The 19423-nt window shown below is 40.7% G+C and overlaps 1 protein-coding gene across 1 annotated transcript in view; it reads right to left on the bottom strand.

The window, feature by feature from the left end:
* The window catches only part of gabra5 (gamma-aminobutyric acid type A receptor subunit alpha5), a 112825-nt gene that overhangs the window by 60176 nt on the left and 33226 nt on the right, over positions 1 to 19423 (bottom strand). The window contains 1 exon segment of the mRNA XM_043692281.2: positions 11400 to 11482. Within this exon segment, the coding sequence (XP_043548216.2) occupies positions 11400 to 11482 (83 nt within the window).

Genomic DNA, 19423 nt, shown 5'->3' with positions numbered 1-19423 from the left:
GTTGAGGGGTCAATATACAAACAAATGGTCTAACCATGGACCATATGCAAAAGATTATAAATTGCAATTCCAGGCTACTTGGTCCAACTGGTATATGGTGGACCTTACTACTTCATACAAGTCTTGATTTGTGAATGGAGTACCATTCAGGTACATGAAGAAAGAAGTGGGGGTATGGTAAAGAGAAGATAACAAATTATCAAGCAGAATTTCTGCAATAAATATTCTGAAAGTGATACTTCTGTCAAATTCTCTACCATTGCCTAAATAATTAAACCACATGCATGAGGTTACTTGCTAGAAATTTGCTCATTTTCATCAGCCTTTAAGCATTAAAACTAAAATGTAATAAATTATATGCCACTCATAAGAAGGTTTTGTTGCTCATTGAGTGAAGACTCCTCTTGATTGGCAGTATATTTGAATAGTTCTCATTCGTATTATTGGAAATAACGTTGAACAGTGAAACTTAAGTTCCAGAGAACTTCCTGAACAGCTCAGAGTTCCACCTCAAATTATTAGTAATACTAACATCTGCAGTATTTTGCTTTTCTTAATAATGATCTTGGCTGACTAAGGGCAATTGCACCCAAAAATAAAAATGCAATCTGGGTTTGTTCAGCACAACTTTTTGGCAATCCATAACTAAGCTTCTGGAAGATTTTTGTGTCTATCTGACTAAATGTCTGTGGTCTTGGCAATTGTCTTTTATGGGTGACAATGAATCAAATTGAATTCATTTGATTATTCAATTGAATCAAAGAAATTCTGAAATAATTTGACACTGGTCGTGGCTAATGTTTTTCGCATTTGGTAGTGATGAGGAGTAATCCTGGACAGATAACTTTCTCATTGAACCTAAATATGGCACTTGTACAGCTGTCACAGCTGATTTTGAACAAGAGACCTTCCAAGTCCTACACCTTTATATGACTCTGGTTGAGGTATGTACCCAATAGGGTAATGGAAGCTCAAAGATTTTTTTCAATAACTCCTTTCGTACTTGTAAAGGCAGATCCTCAACAGTCACAGTGCAAAATGTGCTTCTGCTTTTGTCTGCAATATAACTATTGATATGCATTCAGAATATTGAGAACATAAGAACAGAAGTATACCATCTGGCCTCTTGAGCCTGCTGTGCCATTCAATAAGATCGTAGCTGATCTTTTTAGTGCTCCACTTACCCGCCCACTCACCATAATCCTTAATTCCTTTGCTATTCAAAAATCTATCTATCTTTGCCTTAAAAATATTCGGTGAGGTAGCCTCAATTGCTTCACTAGACTTGGAATTCTACAGATTCACAGCCTTCATAATTTTACGTGTTTCTATAAGATGTCCCCTCATTCTTCCAAATTTGTCCCACTCTACTCAATTTCTCCTCATAACAAATACTTCTTCGTACATGTTCATACTGCTTGCATTGTGTGTGTTTATCTGCTTAAATGCGGATTGTACCATGCCATTGATGCTAGGTAAACTACCACTGTCATCTCAGTGATGTGGTTAAATCCCCAGGATCTGATCAGATGTACCCAGCACTCTATGGGAAGCAGGGGAAGTGATTGCTGGGCCCCTTGCTGAGATATTTGTATCATTAATAGCCACAGGTGAGGTGCAGAAAGACTGGAGGTTGGCTAATGTGGTGCTGCTATTTAAGAAAGATGGTAAAGAAAAGCCAGGAAACTATAGACTGATGAGCCTGATGTTGATGGTGGGCAAGTTGTTGGAGGGAATCCTGAGGGACAGGATTTACACATATTTGGAAAGGCCAGGACTGATTAGGGATAGTCAGCATAGCTTTGTGTGTGGGAAATCATGTTTCACTAACTTAATTGAGCTTTAGGGAGAGGCTGAATAGGCGGGGGCTACTTTCCCTGCAGCATTGGAGGATGAGGGGTGACCTTACAGAGGTTTATAAAATCATGAGGGGCATTGATAGGGTAAATAGACAAGGTCTTTTCCCTGAGGTGGAGGAGTCTAAAACTAGAGGGTGTAGGTTTAAGGTGAGAGGGGAAAGATTTAAATGGGACCCAAGGAGCAACTTTTTCACACAGAGGTTGGTTGAAGTTACTGAGCTGCCAGAGGAAGTGGTGGAGGCTGGTACAATTACAATATCTAAAAGATATCTGGCTGGGTATATGAATACGGAGGGTTTAGCGGGATATGGGCCAAATGCTGGCAAATGGGACTAGATTTATTTAGGATACCTGGTTGGCATGGATAAGTTGGACTGAAGGACCTGTTTCCATGCTGTACATCTCTATGACTCCGTGATTCTACCAAGTCAACCCTCTCACCTCTGAGGAGTCACTGAAAATATACTCTGAGAGAGTTCTACCATTATCTTGCCAGGTCTATGATTCCTTTTAAAATTTTAAATCACTTCAGTATTCACTGCTTTATCATCAAACTTAACCGTGCTGTTGAAGTTGAGAAATAATCAAATGTAGGAAAATTAATTTGCTTGCCTATTGTATTTATTCACAGACTAAAGGCATTCAAATTAATTATTTTAATTAACATTGTATTTTCTATTGCTGCTTGATCAAAATGATAATCAGAAAGTTTTGCTCAAAGAATATGTTTCATTCTGCAGATTTCTGTATTTTTGAGGCCATCCCTTCCCCCTCCCTCCCGCTTCTCTAGTGAGCAGTAGAAGGAAAGGGAATCTTTCAGAAAATAGCCACGAACAGAGACCTCAATGGCAAGTCAGACATTTTATAAACAAGATAGGTTGCTATTTCAGGCCATCAGACCAGTGATATCCAGAAGTTAACAGTGTTAATTGCCCTTTGACCTTACTGTATATTTCCACTCATTTACTTTATCTCTTGCAGATTTTCAATATTTATCATTTTCGTTTGAGCTTGTGTAGTTGCCTTTTTTAAACTTAACCTTCGTAGCCTGTGAACATTTTAATCTCAGAACCATCCTTTGCAATGAGGCTTTTCTCGTGAAAGCTAAGCTAATCTTCCAGTCCAGTTTTAACACCCATGAATTTAGTCTTTTGAACAATAATATGATCTCCAACCCACATTCCTGCATGATAAACCAGAAGTGTGTTGCTGGCTACTGCTGCACTCCCTCTCCCTAATTCTGGACGGCTAATCTTGACTGTGAGTTTTAAGCAATATTGTAGACACTCCAAGTACATCTAAATGGCAATGTGAATCACCTGCATCTTGCATCCAGGTAAAAATGCTGATTAATTATCATTGAGACCCAGAGTCTTTTAGATTAGATTAGATTAGATTAGATTACAGTGTGGAAACAGGCCCTTCGGCCCAACAAGTCCACACCGACCCGCCGAAGCGAAACCCACCCATACCCCTACATTTACCCCTTACCTAACACTATGGGCAATTTAGTATGGCCAATTCACCTGACCCTGCACATCTTTGGACTGTGGGAGGAAACCGGAGCACCCGGAGGAAACCCACGCAGACACGGGGAGAACGTGCAAACTCCACACAGTCAGTCGCCTGAGGCGGGAATTGAACCCGGATCTCTGGCGCTGTGAGGCAGCAGTGCTAACCACTGTGCCACCGTGCCGCCCACAACTTGCCGTCCCGTCTCAGAGGCCCAGAATGATCATAATGCAGAAGAAGGCAGTTTGGGTTATCGTGCCTGCATCAACTCTATTATCTTGTATGCCTGTATTATCTAGTGCCAATCTCCTGCTTTTTGCCATATCCTTGAACAGCATAACCATCCAAAGAAACATTCTATATCGTATAGAGTGCTTCAATTGAACCTGCCTCCACTAAATTTCTAAGAAGTGTAACAACTCACTGTGTGAAAAAGTTTTTCTCATATCACCCTGACTTTATTTGCACAACATTTTAAATGTTTGCCCTTATGTTCTTGGTTCTTTTACAAGTGGAAACTGTTTCAACCCTTTCTACTCTGTCCTGCCTGCTCATGATTTTGAAAACCTCAATTAGATCTCCTGTCAGCCTTTTTCTCTCCAAGGAGAACAATCCCAACTTCTTCAACCTATCTGCTTGGAAGTAAATGGACAGTTTAAGGTACAACTCAAAATTTTGAATGTTTTTTTGTTCTGTAGGCTCAGTTTATCCACTGCTGAAACACATGCTCCTGCATTGTCGCCAAGCGTAAATACCTCATACCTTCTTCCTCATGAGACAGGCTGGGATCGCTTAACAATCAAGCCATCCAGACTTGTTGTCAAGCAGACTTCAGAATGGATCATATTATCCAATTTTAATTTTAAAGACCACCCCCCCCCCACCCCAACCAAAGTAACCTGTTAACCCTCATAATTGTAACATCACCATCACATGTAATAATTTCAAAGGCACAATTGTCAATAGAAATATGAGCTTCCAGAGCTTTCAAAACTCAACCTTTGTAATGGGGTCAGCTGCCACAGCAATCCTTTGGAGATGTCAGCAATGAACTCCACTGAAACTGTAACTATGAAAGCTATGTTTTATTTCCAAGCTGCACCAGATGACCTGACAATCAATGCACTTCAACACCATGATTTTGTTTTTGACTCTGATTCTTGCAGCCTTTAAGTGGCTGCAGATTTAAATAACTTCAGATAAGCACTTTTAAACAAAGGTTGTCCATGCTTGAAGAACATTACATCTCCTTCTTACATCTTTGACGCCGACATAGCAGTTACGACCCTAGCAATGGCTAAATGTGGTAAACTCAGCACTGTTTGCAAATTAACCCTGGTTAATGTATGCACTGATGCAAACCCCTCACCTTTGCCCAACTAGAGAAAATTTTTATCAGCCAGAAATGGAAGAAATCTTTTCATGGAGGGGGGTCCTTCCCGCCTTTTTTAATGGTCTCCAGGTTCATTCCTACTCCAATTCGATCTCTCTACATCCATACTCTTCAGCCTCGAAAAACCGCTTGTCCTTGTTAAATCCTTCTCTGAATTGTATATGTTTGAGTTATAACTAATTCCTTTCAACACCAGTAGAAACATTTAGACAATGTTTCTTCATGTGATTGTGCTCTCAAACCAAGAAGCAATCTAGTGCCTTTCTAGCATTGTACCTTCAATAAGGGAACCAAAACTATACACACTAATCAGGGTGTGGTCTCACTAAAGCCCAGTTTAATTGCAAAAGATCTTCCTACCCCTTAAACTATAATCCCCCTTTCAATAACAGCTAATCTGTCATTTGCCTTCCTAATTGCTTGCTGTAAGTCTGTGCTTTTTCGATGATTCGCACACAAAAATACACAAAAAATCTGCTTTCTGTTCTTCATACCAAAGTGGATAATTACATCCTTCTCCACATTGTACTCATCTACCAGCTTCTTGCTTGATCACTTAGTCTGTGTAAACGCCTTTGCAGACCAAGTGTCCTCACAACTTACTTTTCTCCCTTGCTTTGTATTGTTATAAAACTTGGCTACATTACACTTCATTCTGTCATCAAAATCAGTAATATAGATTTTAATAACTGAGGTCCAAATACTGTTGGCTCAGCACTCAGAAGTCATCCTGAAAATGAGCCTTTTATTCCTCCCTGTTTTTTGTCTAATAAACAATCCACTACCTATACTAATATGGTCTGTTACCTCAAATTTATTATCCCTGAACTAGTGCAGCATGTGGCATTTTATTTCAATACCTTCTGAAAACCTAAATATATTACATTCATCAATTCCCTCTTTAGCCAGCAAGTTATCCCCTCAAACAAAACCAAATAGACTTATCAAATATGATTTCAATTTCATCATATAGTGTTTACCCTCCCTGCGATTTAACACTCTTGCATCCCACACCACTCTTTTAACCATCTGCAATCAATTTATCCCGAGACCAATTTGAAGGTGACAGAATCATTTCCACAGGGATTAAAGCATCTGAATTTCTTATTTGTAATGTGTCTCCTAGCTCCTTGAAGTTCCTCAGCAGAAGCACATCCCTGGTTCCACCTGTGTAATTCTTTCCTTTGGAGATCATAATAATAGGGCACTCCTCATCCAAGTTCTTCACTAGCATCAAGGGGATGTCCTGAACCTTGCCACCAAGCGAGCTGAATTGTTCAGAGTAACAGGTTGGTTATGGTGCAAAAAGAGGCTTTTTGGCTCATCGTGCCTGCAGAAGCCCTTCAAATGAGCATCACTCCTGAAAGCATCCTGCTTTTTCCCTATACCATTGTCCACCATAACTGTCCAAATAATAATTGAAATCCAGCTTTCAGGACAACAGACAGCAGTACCTATCCCTGTGACTTTATGTTCCTCTATTAGTATCACACTCCCCTTTGGGCACCCCACATAAATGTGTCTTTCATTTGATCAGAGGTCCATTTGATCATTCTTACTGCACTCTATTTGCCTGCTGGTCAACTCTCGAGGCACCTGAGCTATTGTATATGCAGTCCTCTTATCTGACAGATTTGCAGTCACAGACTCTGACCAAATCTGAATCATGACTTAACCTAAGGGGTTCCTTGAAAGTTTAAAAAAATCCCTCCTACATTGGTGAACTGCACTAGGTGGAATCTCATTGCCTTCCTGTGGAGAACTTATTCTGACTAAGTTCACGCACAAAAATACAGATCCCAGCATCTGCTGTAATTAGCTCCTGCAAAGGTACAGATTGGATGTCTTGTGCTTCTGCCTCTTGTGGCCCATAAATGGGCAATTGATGCCCTCTGAAAGGCCTCATCACACTGCCACTGGAATCACCCAGTGGCTGTATTCTGCCTAGTGTTGCCCTTGCAGGGAGCACAAAAGCAAATGATGTGTTTGCTTCTGGCCCTCTGGGGGCAGGGACTGTGTGTCTGATTGAAGAAGTTGGAATCAGGGTGTGGGGGTGGTGTATGAAATCATAGAGTGGACGGGGGAGGGGAGGGGAGAGGGGGAGGTGAGGTGTGCTTGCTTACAGGCCCTGCCCTTGCTGCTGACACTCCCTATCCACAGACCCTCTTTCTCGATCACTGACCTGCACTGAGGGTCCTCCTTGATTCAAGGCTCTAGATGGGTATAATATTAACCTCTCAACGGCACGCGAGGCTGTCTCAGTCACACTGTTCTCTCACGTTACAGATGTAGCACTCTCTGTCGATACTATCGACCATCTCACTTTGTGCTTCATATTTAATTAGCATTTTGTATAATTAAGTGACCTAGTTTATTTCACTTTTTAAACATATGCAATTATTTCAACTGATATTAATTATTAATTACATGAAAGATTATTTATAGGCCTCTAGCTTGAAATATTTATCGTGTCAATTTCACACAAACAATTACAAATGTTAAAGTCAGAAAGGAGATTCATCTTCCATCAAATTCGCAGGGTGAAAGTGAGGACAGCAGATGCTGGAGATCAGAGTCTAGATTAGAGTGGTACTGGAAAAGCACAGCTGGTCAGGCTGTATCCGAGGAGCAAGAAAATCAGCGTTTTGGGCAAATTCCCAGTCTTGTTTTCAATTTGCCATTCTCTTTTGTTGAACTTCAGTGAATTTGCAAACATTGTTCACTCTGCACAAAGTTTTCTTTATGTATTGCAGCTTTTCATCACCTTTCTGCAATCCTTCTACATATTCATCTGAAATGTCATCTGCTGTTTCTTCAAATCCCTTTAGTATAATTTTGTACTGAAACTTTTTACTCACCCTCATTGTGGGGAAATTAAGGCTCATTCTTTTCAGACATTTTTGTGTTCTTTGCCACTTAGATGGCAGCAAGTATATGGTGGTTGCATGCACCACCCCCCCTCCCTACCCCCACATCCTGATTCCAACTTCTTCAATCAGATACACAGTCCCTGTCCCCAGATGCAAACAGAACAGGATTTGCTTTTGCAAATTCACACGCCACCCTATCTTGGAAACATGTTGCCATTCTTTCATTGTTGGTGGATTAAAACTAGAACTCCCTTCTTCACAGCATTGTGGGCATCCCTACACACCAAAGATGACCACAGTTCAAGAATGGCTTCTGCCGGGCAATGTATACTGGATGAAAGTAAGGACTGCAGATGCTGGAGATTAGAGTCAAGATTAGAGTGGTGCTGGAAAAGCACAGCAGTTCAGGCAGCATCCGAGGAGCAGGAAACTCGACATTTCGGGCAAGAGCCCTTCCTTGGGATTAATTCCTGATGAAGGGCTCCCACCTGTAACGTCAATGTATACTGTCTTGTCTGTGTGCTATATCTCCTGAGCAAATAAACAATAAAGCAAAGTAGTCCCATTTTTTCACTTCACCTTGACTTTTCTCACAATCTACAGATTACACTTCTCTCATCTGGACATCATGTAGATTTCCCATCAAAATGAAATCAAACTGAGCCTATCGATTTTTAGAGAGACTGACACGGATACCACAGGAATCCAGATTGTGGAGAGTCTAGGAAATCTTTGAGAAAAAGTTTATTAAGTCCAATTATTGCTGGACCCAGGGATTCAAAACCAAGGAAGAGTGGGATTGTGTTAAGTCTTGAGCCAATGTATGTTCCTCAAACAACAGAAGCAGGACTGATTAAGTGGTCATTTATCTCTTTGCTGCCTGTGGGACTTCATTAGACATACATTTGAGGTTGCGATTAAACATATATCATCTCGACAATCTTAAAGGTGCAAAATAAATTCCTTTGCAATATCTTCAGCATATCTTTGCCCATATATGTCATCCTCTGATTGGATGGACAATATAATCCCCTTCAAACCTAAAAATGACTTTAAAACGTAATTTGTTGGATTTGAGGGATTTTGGATTGTTATAAGCAGTAACTTGAAAAACAAAGGGACAGAAATATGTTGCAGGAGGAATTACAAATCAATATTGGATGAGCTGTTTGATCCTGATATTCCATTTCTATTGCAACCATTGAAAATGAATACTGGGCATGTTGTGTGGAAATGCAAATTGATTTAATACTAACTATTTTGCTCCATCTCTCAAGATGGATTTCAATCGCAGGTTCATTGTGCATTGACTTATCTCTGCAAAGTTTCTCAACAGAAACATAGAATCTAGCAGCAGGAGTAGCCTATTCAGAATGATGGTGGCTAAATTTCTATTTCAATACCACATTCCTGCTTTTTCGCCATTCCCTTTGCTACCTGAATGAGGAGATTCCAATAGAAATATGTGTTATAGATGTTTACCAGGTGCAATGTCCATTAAAAAAAATGATGGACTTGTCTCACCTTTTGATGAGTAAACCTCTTGTTGATAAATGAAAATGCATACAATGAGCAGGAGTAGGCCATTCAGCCTATTGGGCCTGCTGCATTATTTAATTAGAACATGGCTGATCTGATTGTAACCTCAAATCCATATTCCCGCATTGCCTACCATTCACTCCCTTGCCTGTAATGAATTTCTCCACTCCTGCTTTAAAATTATTTAAGAACACGGCTTCAAACATCTTACCTGAAAAAGAGTTCCTAAATCTCTTAACCCTCACAGAATTTTTTTTTTTTTGCATGATCTGTTTTAAATAAGCAACCTGAAATTTTGAAACAGTGACCTCTAGTTCTTGACTCTCCCACAAGAAAACAATCCTTTGTCCATGCAATATGTCAAGACCTCAGGATGTTATATGTTTCAATCATATCATCTCTTACTCTTCTGTACTCCATTAGATGCAAGCCTGGCTTGTCCAACCTTTCCTCATAAGATAACCCACCTATTCCAGGAATTAGTCTGGTAAACCTCCTCAGACCTATATCCAACACATTTACATCCTTCCCTAAATAACATGACTGATACTGTATATTGTTTTCCAGTGCTCTGTGGAAGTGATAATATTCTATTAATGCACCGAATTATGTGCTGTATTTTTGTGCGTGAACTTAGTCAGAATAAGTTCTCCACAGGAAGGCAATGAGATTCCACCTAGTGCAGTTCACCAATGTAGGAGGGATTTTTTAAACTTTCAAGGAACCCCTTAGGTTAAGTCATGATTCAGATTTGGTCAGAGTCTGTGACTGCAAATCTGTCAGATAAGAGGACTGCATATACAATAGTTCAGGTGCCTCGAGAGTTGACCAGCAGGCAAATAGAGTGCAGTAAGAATGATCAAATGGACCTCTGATCAAATGAAAGATACATTCATGTGGGGTGTCCAAAGGGGACACTAACCTTTTCTGATTTAAGCATTAGAGCACCCAGAACCCTCAGCATTTCAGAGGTCTACAGTCTCTCACCATTTCAATAATGTGCTTTGTTACTCTTTCTGCCAAAATGGACAAGTTCACATTTTCCAACATTATACTTGCTTTGCTGGAATTTTTTCAACTCATCCAAATTATTTGCAGCATCCTTATTTCCTCTTCGCAACGTATATCCAGATCTATCTTTGTGTTTCAGCACATTTGCTAACCATATTTTCTGTCCCTTCACCCAAGGCATTTATATAAATTGCAAAATATTTGAGGTCCCAGCGCCAGTCCCTGCGTGATTCCAGTGAGTACATCATGCCTAGCTGAAAACGACCCATTTATGCTTCCTCTCTGCTTCTTGTTAGCCAGCCAACTTTGATCCATGCTAACCACTATGAGTTTTATTTTTCACAATAACCTTTGGATATGGCACTTTGATTTCAAAGCATTTGATGCAGTGTATCTGTTGAATTCCCTTTATCCTCAAAGAACTCCTGTCGATTTTATTATGCATTCATGGGATATGGGCATCACTGGTTAGACAGGGATTTAATGCCCTTAGTGCTCTGAGGGCAGTTAAGAGTTGATCACATTGTCATATGCAGGTCAGACCAGATTTCCTTCCCTTAAGGATATTAGTGAACCAGAATTTTTTGTCACAATTGACAACGGCTACATGGCCACCATTTGGTCAGCTTCTTATTCACTATTTTTATTTAATTCAAATTTAACTATTTGCCATGGTAGGATTTGAGCCCACATCCCTAAACTCATTCACCTGGAGTTCTGGATTATGGATCCAGTGACCTTACCACTACACCACTCTCTTCCCATAAAAGAATTTAAACCTGATTTCCCTTTCACAAAAGCTCATCAGTTTTGCTTGAATACTTTGACCTTATACAAGTACTTTAGCCTATTGAGTAATAGCTTCCAACTTTTTTCTCGATGATGCATGTTAAGCTCAGTGACCTGTAGTTCCCTACTTTCTGTCTCCCTTTCTTTACATTCGACATCCTCCATTCTAGTGGAACCTGACCCAAATCAAGAGTGGTATGGAAAATGATAATCGATGCATCAACTATCTCACCAGCCATGTCGTTCAAGAGATGTAAATAAGTTGGACGAACTTCACGCAGGATGACTATCTCATCCTAATTTAGGTCATGAAACTGTCTAGCCCCTGATCTTTACAACCGTGGCGCAAAACAATTAATAATCTGCTCCTGATGCTCACTGATTTTATGCTGTTGTGTTTTCAACAACAATTTCAAATGCACTTACAGCTTCCAAATTTAAGGGGGCAAGCATGAACATCCATAGGAAAATCTTCGAGTTGCATAGGACACTCGGCAGAAATGGTTAACCTGTAAAACAGAACATAAAACCCTAGTAATGTTCCATTCAATCCAAAAATAATTGTGTAGTCACTTGAAGGTGGTGGATGGTAATGTCACTTGAATGCAATAATGTGAATGAAAATAATCAGTAATTCACTGACTCAATCATCTACAGCATTAATTGGGATTTAGCACCCAATCAGATGTCCTTGTAACCAATAGCCAAATATGAAGTAACATGCTTAATACAGTAATTACAAGTTAAGATGTAATAACAAAGTGTTGAGGAACTTCTTATTATTATGTAGGCTGTGATGAATGATAAATGAGGTTTTAAAATGAGTTAGGGAACCAAGCAAAAATGAAAATGAGAAATAACTGTTTTAATTAATTAAATATTCCCTTTCTCAGCATCAAATTTACTGGGTCATTCACTATTGCTTTCCAGATTAGACATGACAGATTTATTCATAGTCATAACGGAGGTTGTTTTTATGTTGACTATTAGCAGTTTTGAATCTACTTTTTCTCTCAGTAAATAAATGTTATTTTGTACAAATAAATTACATAGTCCAGGAAGAAAACAGACTAAGCAGAATTGAGCTGGTCATGATCTTGCAGCAAGAAAACTGCAATGATGGTAAGGGCAGGTAGGATACAGGGCTTCAAATTTGCTCTGGTTTGTAGTCTCTTCAAGTGTGGGTTCACTAAATCCATTTACAGGCGTTGAGCATATATCATCTCTCCATTCGATGTCCCTGTGCACGGTGGCACAGTGGTTAGCACTGCTGCCTCACAGCACCAGAGACCTGTGTTCAATTCCTGCCTCAGGCAACTGACTGTGTGGAGTTTGCACATTCTCCCTGTGTCTGCGTGGGTTTCCTCCAGCTACTCTAGCTTCCTCCCACAGTCCAAAAATGTGTGGGTTAGGTGAATTGGCCATGCTAAGTTGCCCGTAGTGTTAGGTGTAGGGGAATGGGTCTGGGTGGGTGGCGGTTCGGTGTGGACTTGTTGGGCCGAAGGACCTATTTCCACACTGTAAGTAATCTAAAAAAAAATCAGTATTAGTGAAAACAATTGTTAACACAAATTACATTCCATGCAACTCGAACTGTGGTGGATTTTTGAAGATACAACATGCTAGAATGATGTGTGACCCACAAACTCAGCCTGACCCAAGGACAAATTAATCTAGTCATTTTGTTGGTAATATATAGATTTTCCAAGTTTTTCCTTGAATTGCTGAAATTCAGATGACCTCTGTACCTGCTCCTTATTCTCCAGAGGGTTATTCTCTCATTAGAGGGAAACAATTGGTGGTTGTTTACTCTGTGGGTCATTATCCCTCAGGTAAGGGGAAAGATTGAGAAGGAGGAACTTTATTGTAACCTCAGCTGATACAGGAATTGAACCTGCACTGTTGGCATCACTCTGCATCACAAAACAGCCCTCCAGCTCATTTAGTTGACTGACCCCAATGTAAATAGGGTCTATCTATGATTTAAATAATTTTCTGTCCTTTGAAATCAGCTCATACCCGGGTGGTGAATTTGGGCTGTCATTTTAAATGCTGAATATTACAATAATCCATTTTCAGCTGTATTTATCATGGTACACCAGTTATGGCTTTAACAAATTTGAAGCACGTTTTTAAACAAAGATTGTGAAAATACAGCCTGTGTTCATGCATGTTCTGCATTTACCAGTTTGCAAAAAAATGTAAAGAAACTCAAATAGTGAGCATAGCATGGTTTTAGAACATAACTATGTAAAAATAGCAGCAGAAGGTGGTCAGGGCTAACTGACCTCACCAACTGATCCAAACATCACTTCAATCTCAGCAACCCACTCACCCATCTACTTACTCACCCCTAATCTCCTCACGCAATCTCCAATCAACAGAACACACCCAACCCATCTACTGTACTTACCTCACCCATCAGGCACTCACTAAACTATTCACTCACCCATTCCATGATGAGTTTTTTCGCAAGGAAATGGTGAGATTGCCTTTTAAGGGGGAATTATTGCTTGTTAAATGCCTGGTTGGCTTTTGGTGTAGGTAGGAGGATGTCCTGAGCCAAGTGAGTAGGCAGCATTAAGGCTTTGCATGATTTGTGGTCTCAGGCTCAGGGTTAGTGACATTAATAATCGGCTTTCTCTATTATCAAACTTGCCAAACAAGCTGGACTTAATATGGAAACCAAATCGCCAATTGTTCCAAAGGACCTTCAGATTGGACACTGCACATCAACATCTCAGAGCATGGTCCATGGGTGCTGGCCACATGCACATCATACCCACAGACGTTGGCATCCAAAATGTGCCAGGCTCTAGTAAGCCTCATGGCACAACTCCAATCTACATATGAGATGTTTTTGCATTTCAGTGCTGCCTCTCAGGCTGCACCAGCAGCCATGATCGTCATGCTGCAGGGAGGGTACTTTGTGCTCAGAGTCAAGGACCCAGCTCATGGAGTGGACCAGGCTGCAGCTCCAAGCTCTTTGCTTGCTGTCACAGCATACAGTCTCATACAGTGAGCCTTCCTGATGGTTGCAGAATCTCTCCCTTGCATTGCCTTGCCTTTTTGCTCCTTAGCTAGAGGTACAAGGCACATATCAAACCTGTCTTGCTTTGCCATTTAGCACAGGTACAAATGAAATAAGCTTGCCATGAGTGACAGCAGGACTTGTCAATTCAAGATGGCCTTTATATCTAGAAGACTGATATAAGGATGCAAAAGTTATGCTACAGCTTCACAAAATCCTGGTTAGACCCGAGTCCACCTCTGAGTACTGAGAGCAGATCTGGGCACCACACCTTAGGAAGGATATATTTGCGTTGGAGGAAGTACAGCATAAGTATAGAAGAATGGTATCTAGTCTTCAGGGTTTCAGTTATGAGGAGAGATTGCACAAATTAGACTTGTTTTCTATGGAATTTAGAATGTTAAGGAGTGATCTGATTGTTGCCTTCAGGTTATTAACAGAAAAAGACAGGTCAATAAAGATATTTATTATGAACTAGGGGGCATAGTCTACAAGTTAGGGCCAGACCATTCAGGAGAGTTGCTCAGAAGCACTTTTTTTAATAGAATCCCTACAGTGTGGAAACAGGCCCTTCAGCCCAACAAGTCCACACCATCCCTCCAAAGAGTATCCAACCCAAACCCATTCCCCATTACAGTATTCTACATTTACCCCTGACTAATGCACCTAACCTGATCACTATGGGCAATTCAGCATGGCCAATTCACCTAAACTGCACATCTTTGGATTGTGGGAGGAAACCAGAGCACCCGGAGAAAACCCATGCAGACACAGGGAGAATGTGCAAACTCCATGCAGACAATTGCCACTTCTGCACACATAGAATGGAAGATGTTTGGAGCTCTATGCCATAAGCAGCACATGTCGTTAGATCAGTAGTTCATTTTAAATCTGAGATAGATAATGTTTTGTAAAACAAAGGTATGAAGGGATATGGTCCAAAGGCAGGTGTATGGATTCAGGCCACGGTTCAGCCATGATCTCATTGAATGGCGGAACAGGTTCAAAGGGCTGAATGGCCACACGTTGCTATGTCCTTCCTTCAGGGGTCCTGGTACAGCAAGTCAAGGGCAGATTCCAATACCGGTCCAGGGGCTCAGAAATGGCCAATCTGTCCCTCAGAGCAGTGACAGTCAGGGTAATCCCCACATTAGGGGTGAGAAGCGCAATGTTGGGTAGCACACTAGCCGTTTTGACTCTTTCTGCCCTGTTGGGGGCTCTCTTCCTTCCGGAATGAGAGAGGGGGACAGGTTTTAAAGGAAAGTTGGTGGCTCAGCTGTTACTTTTGGTGCAGGTGGGGAGGTGACCCAAGAGAGTGAGTAGGCAGACTTATGTGGTGAGACTGGATAGACTGCATTTGTTTTACCTGGAGCAGAGGAGGCTGAAGGGGGATCTGACTGAGATGTACAAAATTATGAGAGGGTAGATTCTGAGAATCTCTTCACCATGTCAGACATGCTTAAGACCAGAGGATGTAAGTTTCATCCAGAGGGTGGTAGAAATCTGGAATGTGGACCAAGGCTAAGCCAAATGCAGGTAAATGGGATAAGTGTAGTTTGGTGTTTTTTGGTCAGCATAGATATGGTGGGATGAAGAGCCTGTTTCTGTGCTGTATGACTCTATGAATCTAAGAAAGGTATGAGGCCATAGGGTCTGTCCAACAAATGGAAGACATTTTGGGAGTATTGGAGGAGCAGTGTTGTCGTATGAAACCAACTTAAAGGCGTTAGGTTGTGAGGACAGGGTTGCATAAACTTGCTTCGTATTGCCTTCAGTATAAAGCTTGACAAGTGATCTAAACAAATGATCATGAGAGCCAATGATTATGGAGAAACTATTTCCTCCAGTCAGGATCAGAGTAGAAGGAGACACAATTCTAAAATTGGAGTAAGAGCATCAGGAATGAAAACAGGAAGCACTTTTTCGTACAAGTGAAGCGAATACTGAATTCTGTTCTCGAAGCGGCTGTGAATAGTGGAAAAACTTAAATTTTCCAGACTGCGATGACTTGATTTTAATGAGGTCAGATTAGCAAGGGATGAATCAAAGGCAGACCAATGGAATGAAGGTAGATTCAATCACGACCAAATTGGGATTCGACTCCCCTAATCAGCAAGTGTGAGGGACTAATTAGCCTCCTCCTGTCTCTGTGTTATTTTGTTCCTATCAAACTTCTAATTTCAATATTTTGCTGATGCAATTCTGAAGTCACTTAGATCATTTCACTGGCTCAGTTTCATATCATTTGTTTAAGGTGTCTACTGTTCTGTGCTTTACTATGAGTTGTATGCCACTGAAAAGCTGTGTAACAAAAAGCATTAGATGCATTACATCTTGAGGAGGTCTGTGACACATAACTAGGATAACTGGAAACAGGAAAACATCAAAATAAACTTTTTTTTTTAAAATAGGCAGCCAACCTATCATATTCCTCAATTTGCTTTTTCGAAAAAATATCCAACTGTGCCTTCAAGCATTTCTTTTGCATTGTCACTTCAATGCTGGTGGCATTTCTTAACTGGTGTCTTTTGGGTGAAAAAGGTCTCTATCTCTTCACTTCTTACTCCAAATCCCCTCTCATGTCTTTTGGTATTTGAGGTCTGTATCACAGGAGGCAGTGTGCCTGGATCAGTTGTATTAACTCTCTGTAATATGTACCATTCAATCAGTAGAAACAAGGTGAAAAAGCTCCACAGAGGTCAGTACCTTGTCAACAAGTCACCATTTAATTACACGTGCAGTGTACTTGACACTGATCCGGCTTCCACATAGCCAGCTCTCAGAGTGAACAGAGCCTCTGACACGCTGCTTATATCTGTCAGCCAGAGCTCCCTGATTAGACAGGATTATCAGCCCCAATCAGGGAAATCATATTCTATGAGATCCACCTGGATGACCTTGTTACAACCATTACACAACCTACACAGGGCATTTCCTTAAATTCTACAAACAGTTGATAATATATTCAGATGTCACTGAATATTTCATAGAGGGTGTTTATTTGGCAAAGAAACATTGCCACAGTTGGTAAGTAACATTTCAGGAATTCCAAGTACTGTCACCTACTCCAACTCTCACATGTTACTATTGATCTTTGTAATCCCCACGTTCAACTTTACTTACCTGATTGTGGGATCATTCCTTAATTTAGCTAAATGTCTTCAAATGTGGTTATTATCCTTCTGAGTCACATAAGCTTTAGCCTGCTGCTGACTCTGTACTGCATAATGTTACCTATGACTTCAAGCTGTTTAATCTAGTTGCTCACATTGCAAACTATCAAGTACATTTAAAGAAACTCCTTACAAGCCTTCAATTCCCCCTTTATGGGAATGGAAGATTATAGTTACAAAGAACAGGTTCAAATGAACATAGGATATTTCACTGAAACAGAAAAAAAATAGTTTGTAATGCGGTGGTCTGATAAAAATCAGATCGCTGTGTTTGCTCTTGAAAGTAAAATACCTCCTATATGCTAACTTACAACATGGATCTGAGATGTGCAGGAAGATACTTTGTGAAAGGAAAATTAACATATTTCTAGGTTCTGATCATTTTACTGCAGTCAGGCCACAATTTGCATTACAAATAATCCAACAGGATCTGTGTTGAGTTAAACCACACATTTTGACTTTTCAAAAGTTTTGATGTGACAGTTTGTTGGAAGTATGAGCTAATAACATTGCAGTAAGGAAAACCAGACATCTGAGACCTGAGTGAAGAGGGTAAGCAGCTGTTACACATCTTTACCTGACAACTGGAAAGAAAGTGTGGAATAAAATGGGGGAACTCACTGCCGTATCAAGAACAGAAAGAAATTTGAAGTAAGTGATGAAAAGATTGGATTATAATAGAAGATGGAAAATTAAAGGGGGAAAAATTACATTTTAAAAATCTCCAACAATTAACATGGAAAAGAATGACTGTCATATTTATAATAGTTAACTGTTGAAATCTGGTCATACCTTTATAGCTTGAAAAAGAATGTGAGCATCATTGGCTAGCCTGCAGTTATTGCCCAGATGGACCTGAGAAGCAGTGTCCTTGAACTATTGCAGACTTTGGGGTTTGGGTAAACAAACAGTGCTGTAAGGAAGTGAGTTCCAAAATATTGACCCAACTACAGTGATAAGGTTTCCAGTCAGGTTGGTGTGTGTCGTAGAGTCATAGAGTCACAGAGATGTACAGCACGGAAACGGATCCTAAAGTCCAACTCGTCCATGCCAAACAGCTATCCTAAACTAATCTAGTCCCTTTTGACTGCACTTGACCACATCCCTCAAAATCCTTCCTATTCTTATACCCATCCAGATGCCTTTTAAATGCTGTAAATGTGCCAGCGTCCACCACTTCCTTTGCATGAAAAGGTTGCCCTTATGTCCCTTTAAATTTTTTTCCCTCTCATCCTAAACCTATGCCCCCAACCCAGGGAAAAAGACCTTGTCTATTTGCCCTATCCATGCCCTTCATGATTTTATAAACCTCCATAAGGTCACCCCTCAGCCTCCGACACTCCAGGGAAAACAACCCCAGCCCATTCAGCATCTCCCTATAGTTCAAACCTTCCAGTCTTGGCAACGTCCTTGTAAATCTTTTCTGAACCCTTTCAAGTTTCACAACTTCACCCCTACAGGAGGGAGACCGGAATAGCGCACAATATTCCAAAAGTGGCCTAACCAATGTCCTATACAGCCGCAACATGACCTCTCAATCCTATACATTGATGCTCCGACCAATAAAGAAAAGTATACCAAACGTCTTCTTCACTATCCTATCTACCTGCGACTCCACTTTCAAGGAGCTATGAACCTGCACTCCAAGGTGTCTTTTTTCAGCAACACTTCTCAGGACCTTAACATTAAGTGTATAAGACCTGCCCTATTTTGCATTTCCAAAATGCAGCACCTCGCATTTATCCCAATTAAACTCAATCTGCCACTCCTTGGTGAACTTATGTGGCTTGAAGGGGATCCTGTAAGTGGCTGTTTTCAAGTGCATCAGTGCCATTGTGCTCCTCGGTGGTACAGGTCTTGGTTTCAGAAAGTACTGCCTGAGGAGCATGGCTGTGTTGGTGTAAGTGGCACCCATTGCTGCCACTTAGCATTAGTAGTGAAGGGAGTGGATGTTCAAGGTGGAGGATGGGGTGCCAATCAAGAAGGCTGCTTGTACTGGCTGGATTGCTGCTTCTTGAGTGCTTTTGCAGTTGCACCCACTGAGACAACTGGTTAGTATTTCGTCAGATTTCTGTGACTTGTGCCTTGTCAGTGGTGGTCCAAATTTGGAGGAAAGAGGAGGTGAGTTAATCATTATAGAATATTAGCCTCTGAATTACTCTTGCAGCCACAGTATTTTTATGGTTAGTCTAGTTCAGTTTCCAGCTCTCTGATTTCCATTGACTTCAGCTTTGTTTAGGCTCCTG

This window comes from Chiloscyllium plagiosum, unplaced genomic scaffold (genome assembly GCF_037043375.1).
Source record: "Chiloscyllium plagiosum isolate Xiang-an unplaced genomic scaffold, Cpla_swu_hap1 HiC_scaffold_6, whole genome shotgun sequence".
NCBI lineage: Eukaryota > Metazoa > Chordata > Chondrichthyes > Orectolobiformes > Hemiscylliidae > Chiloscyllium > Chiloscyllium plagiosum.
The sequence above is the reverse complement of the archived record's forward strand: the minus strand, read 5'-3'. Positions and strand labels throughout refer to the sequence as shown.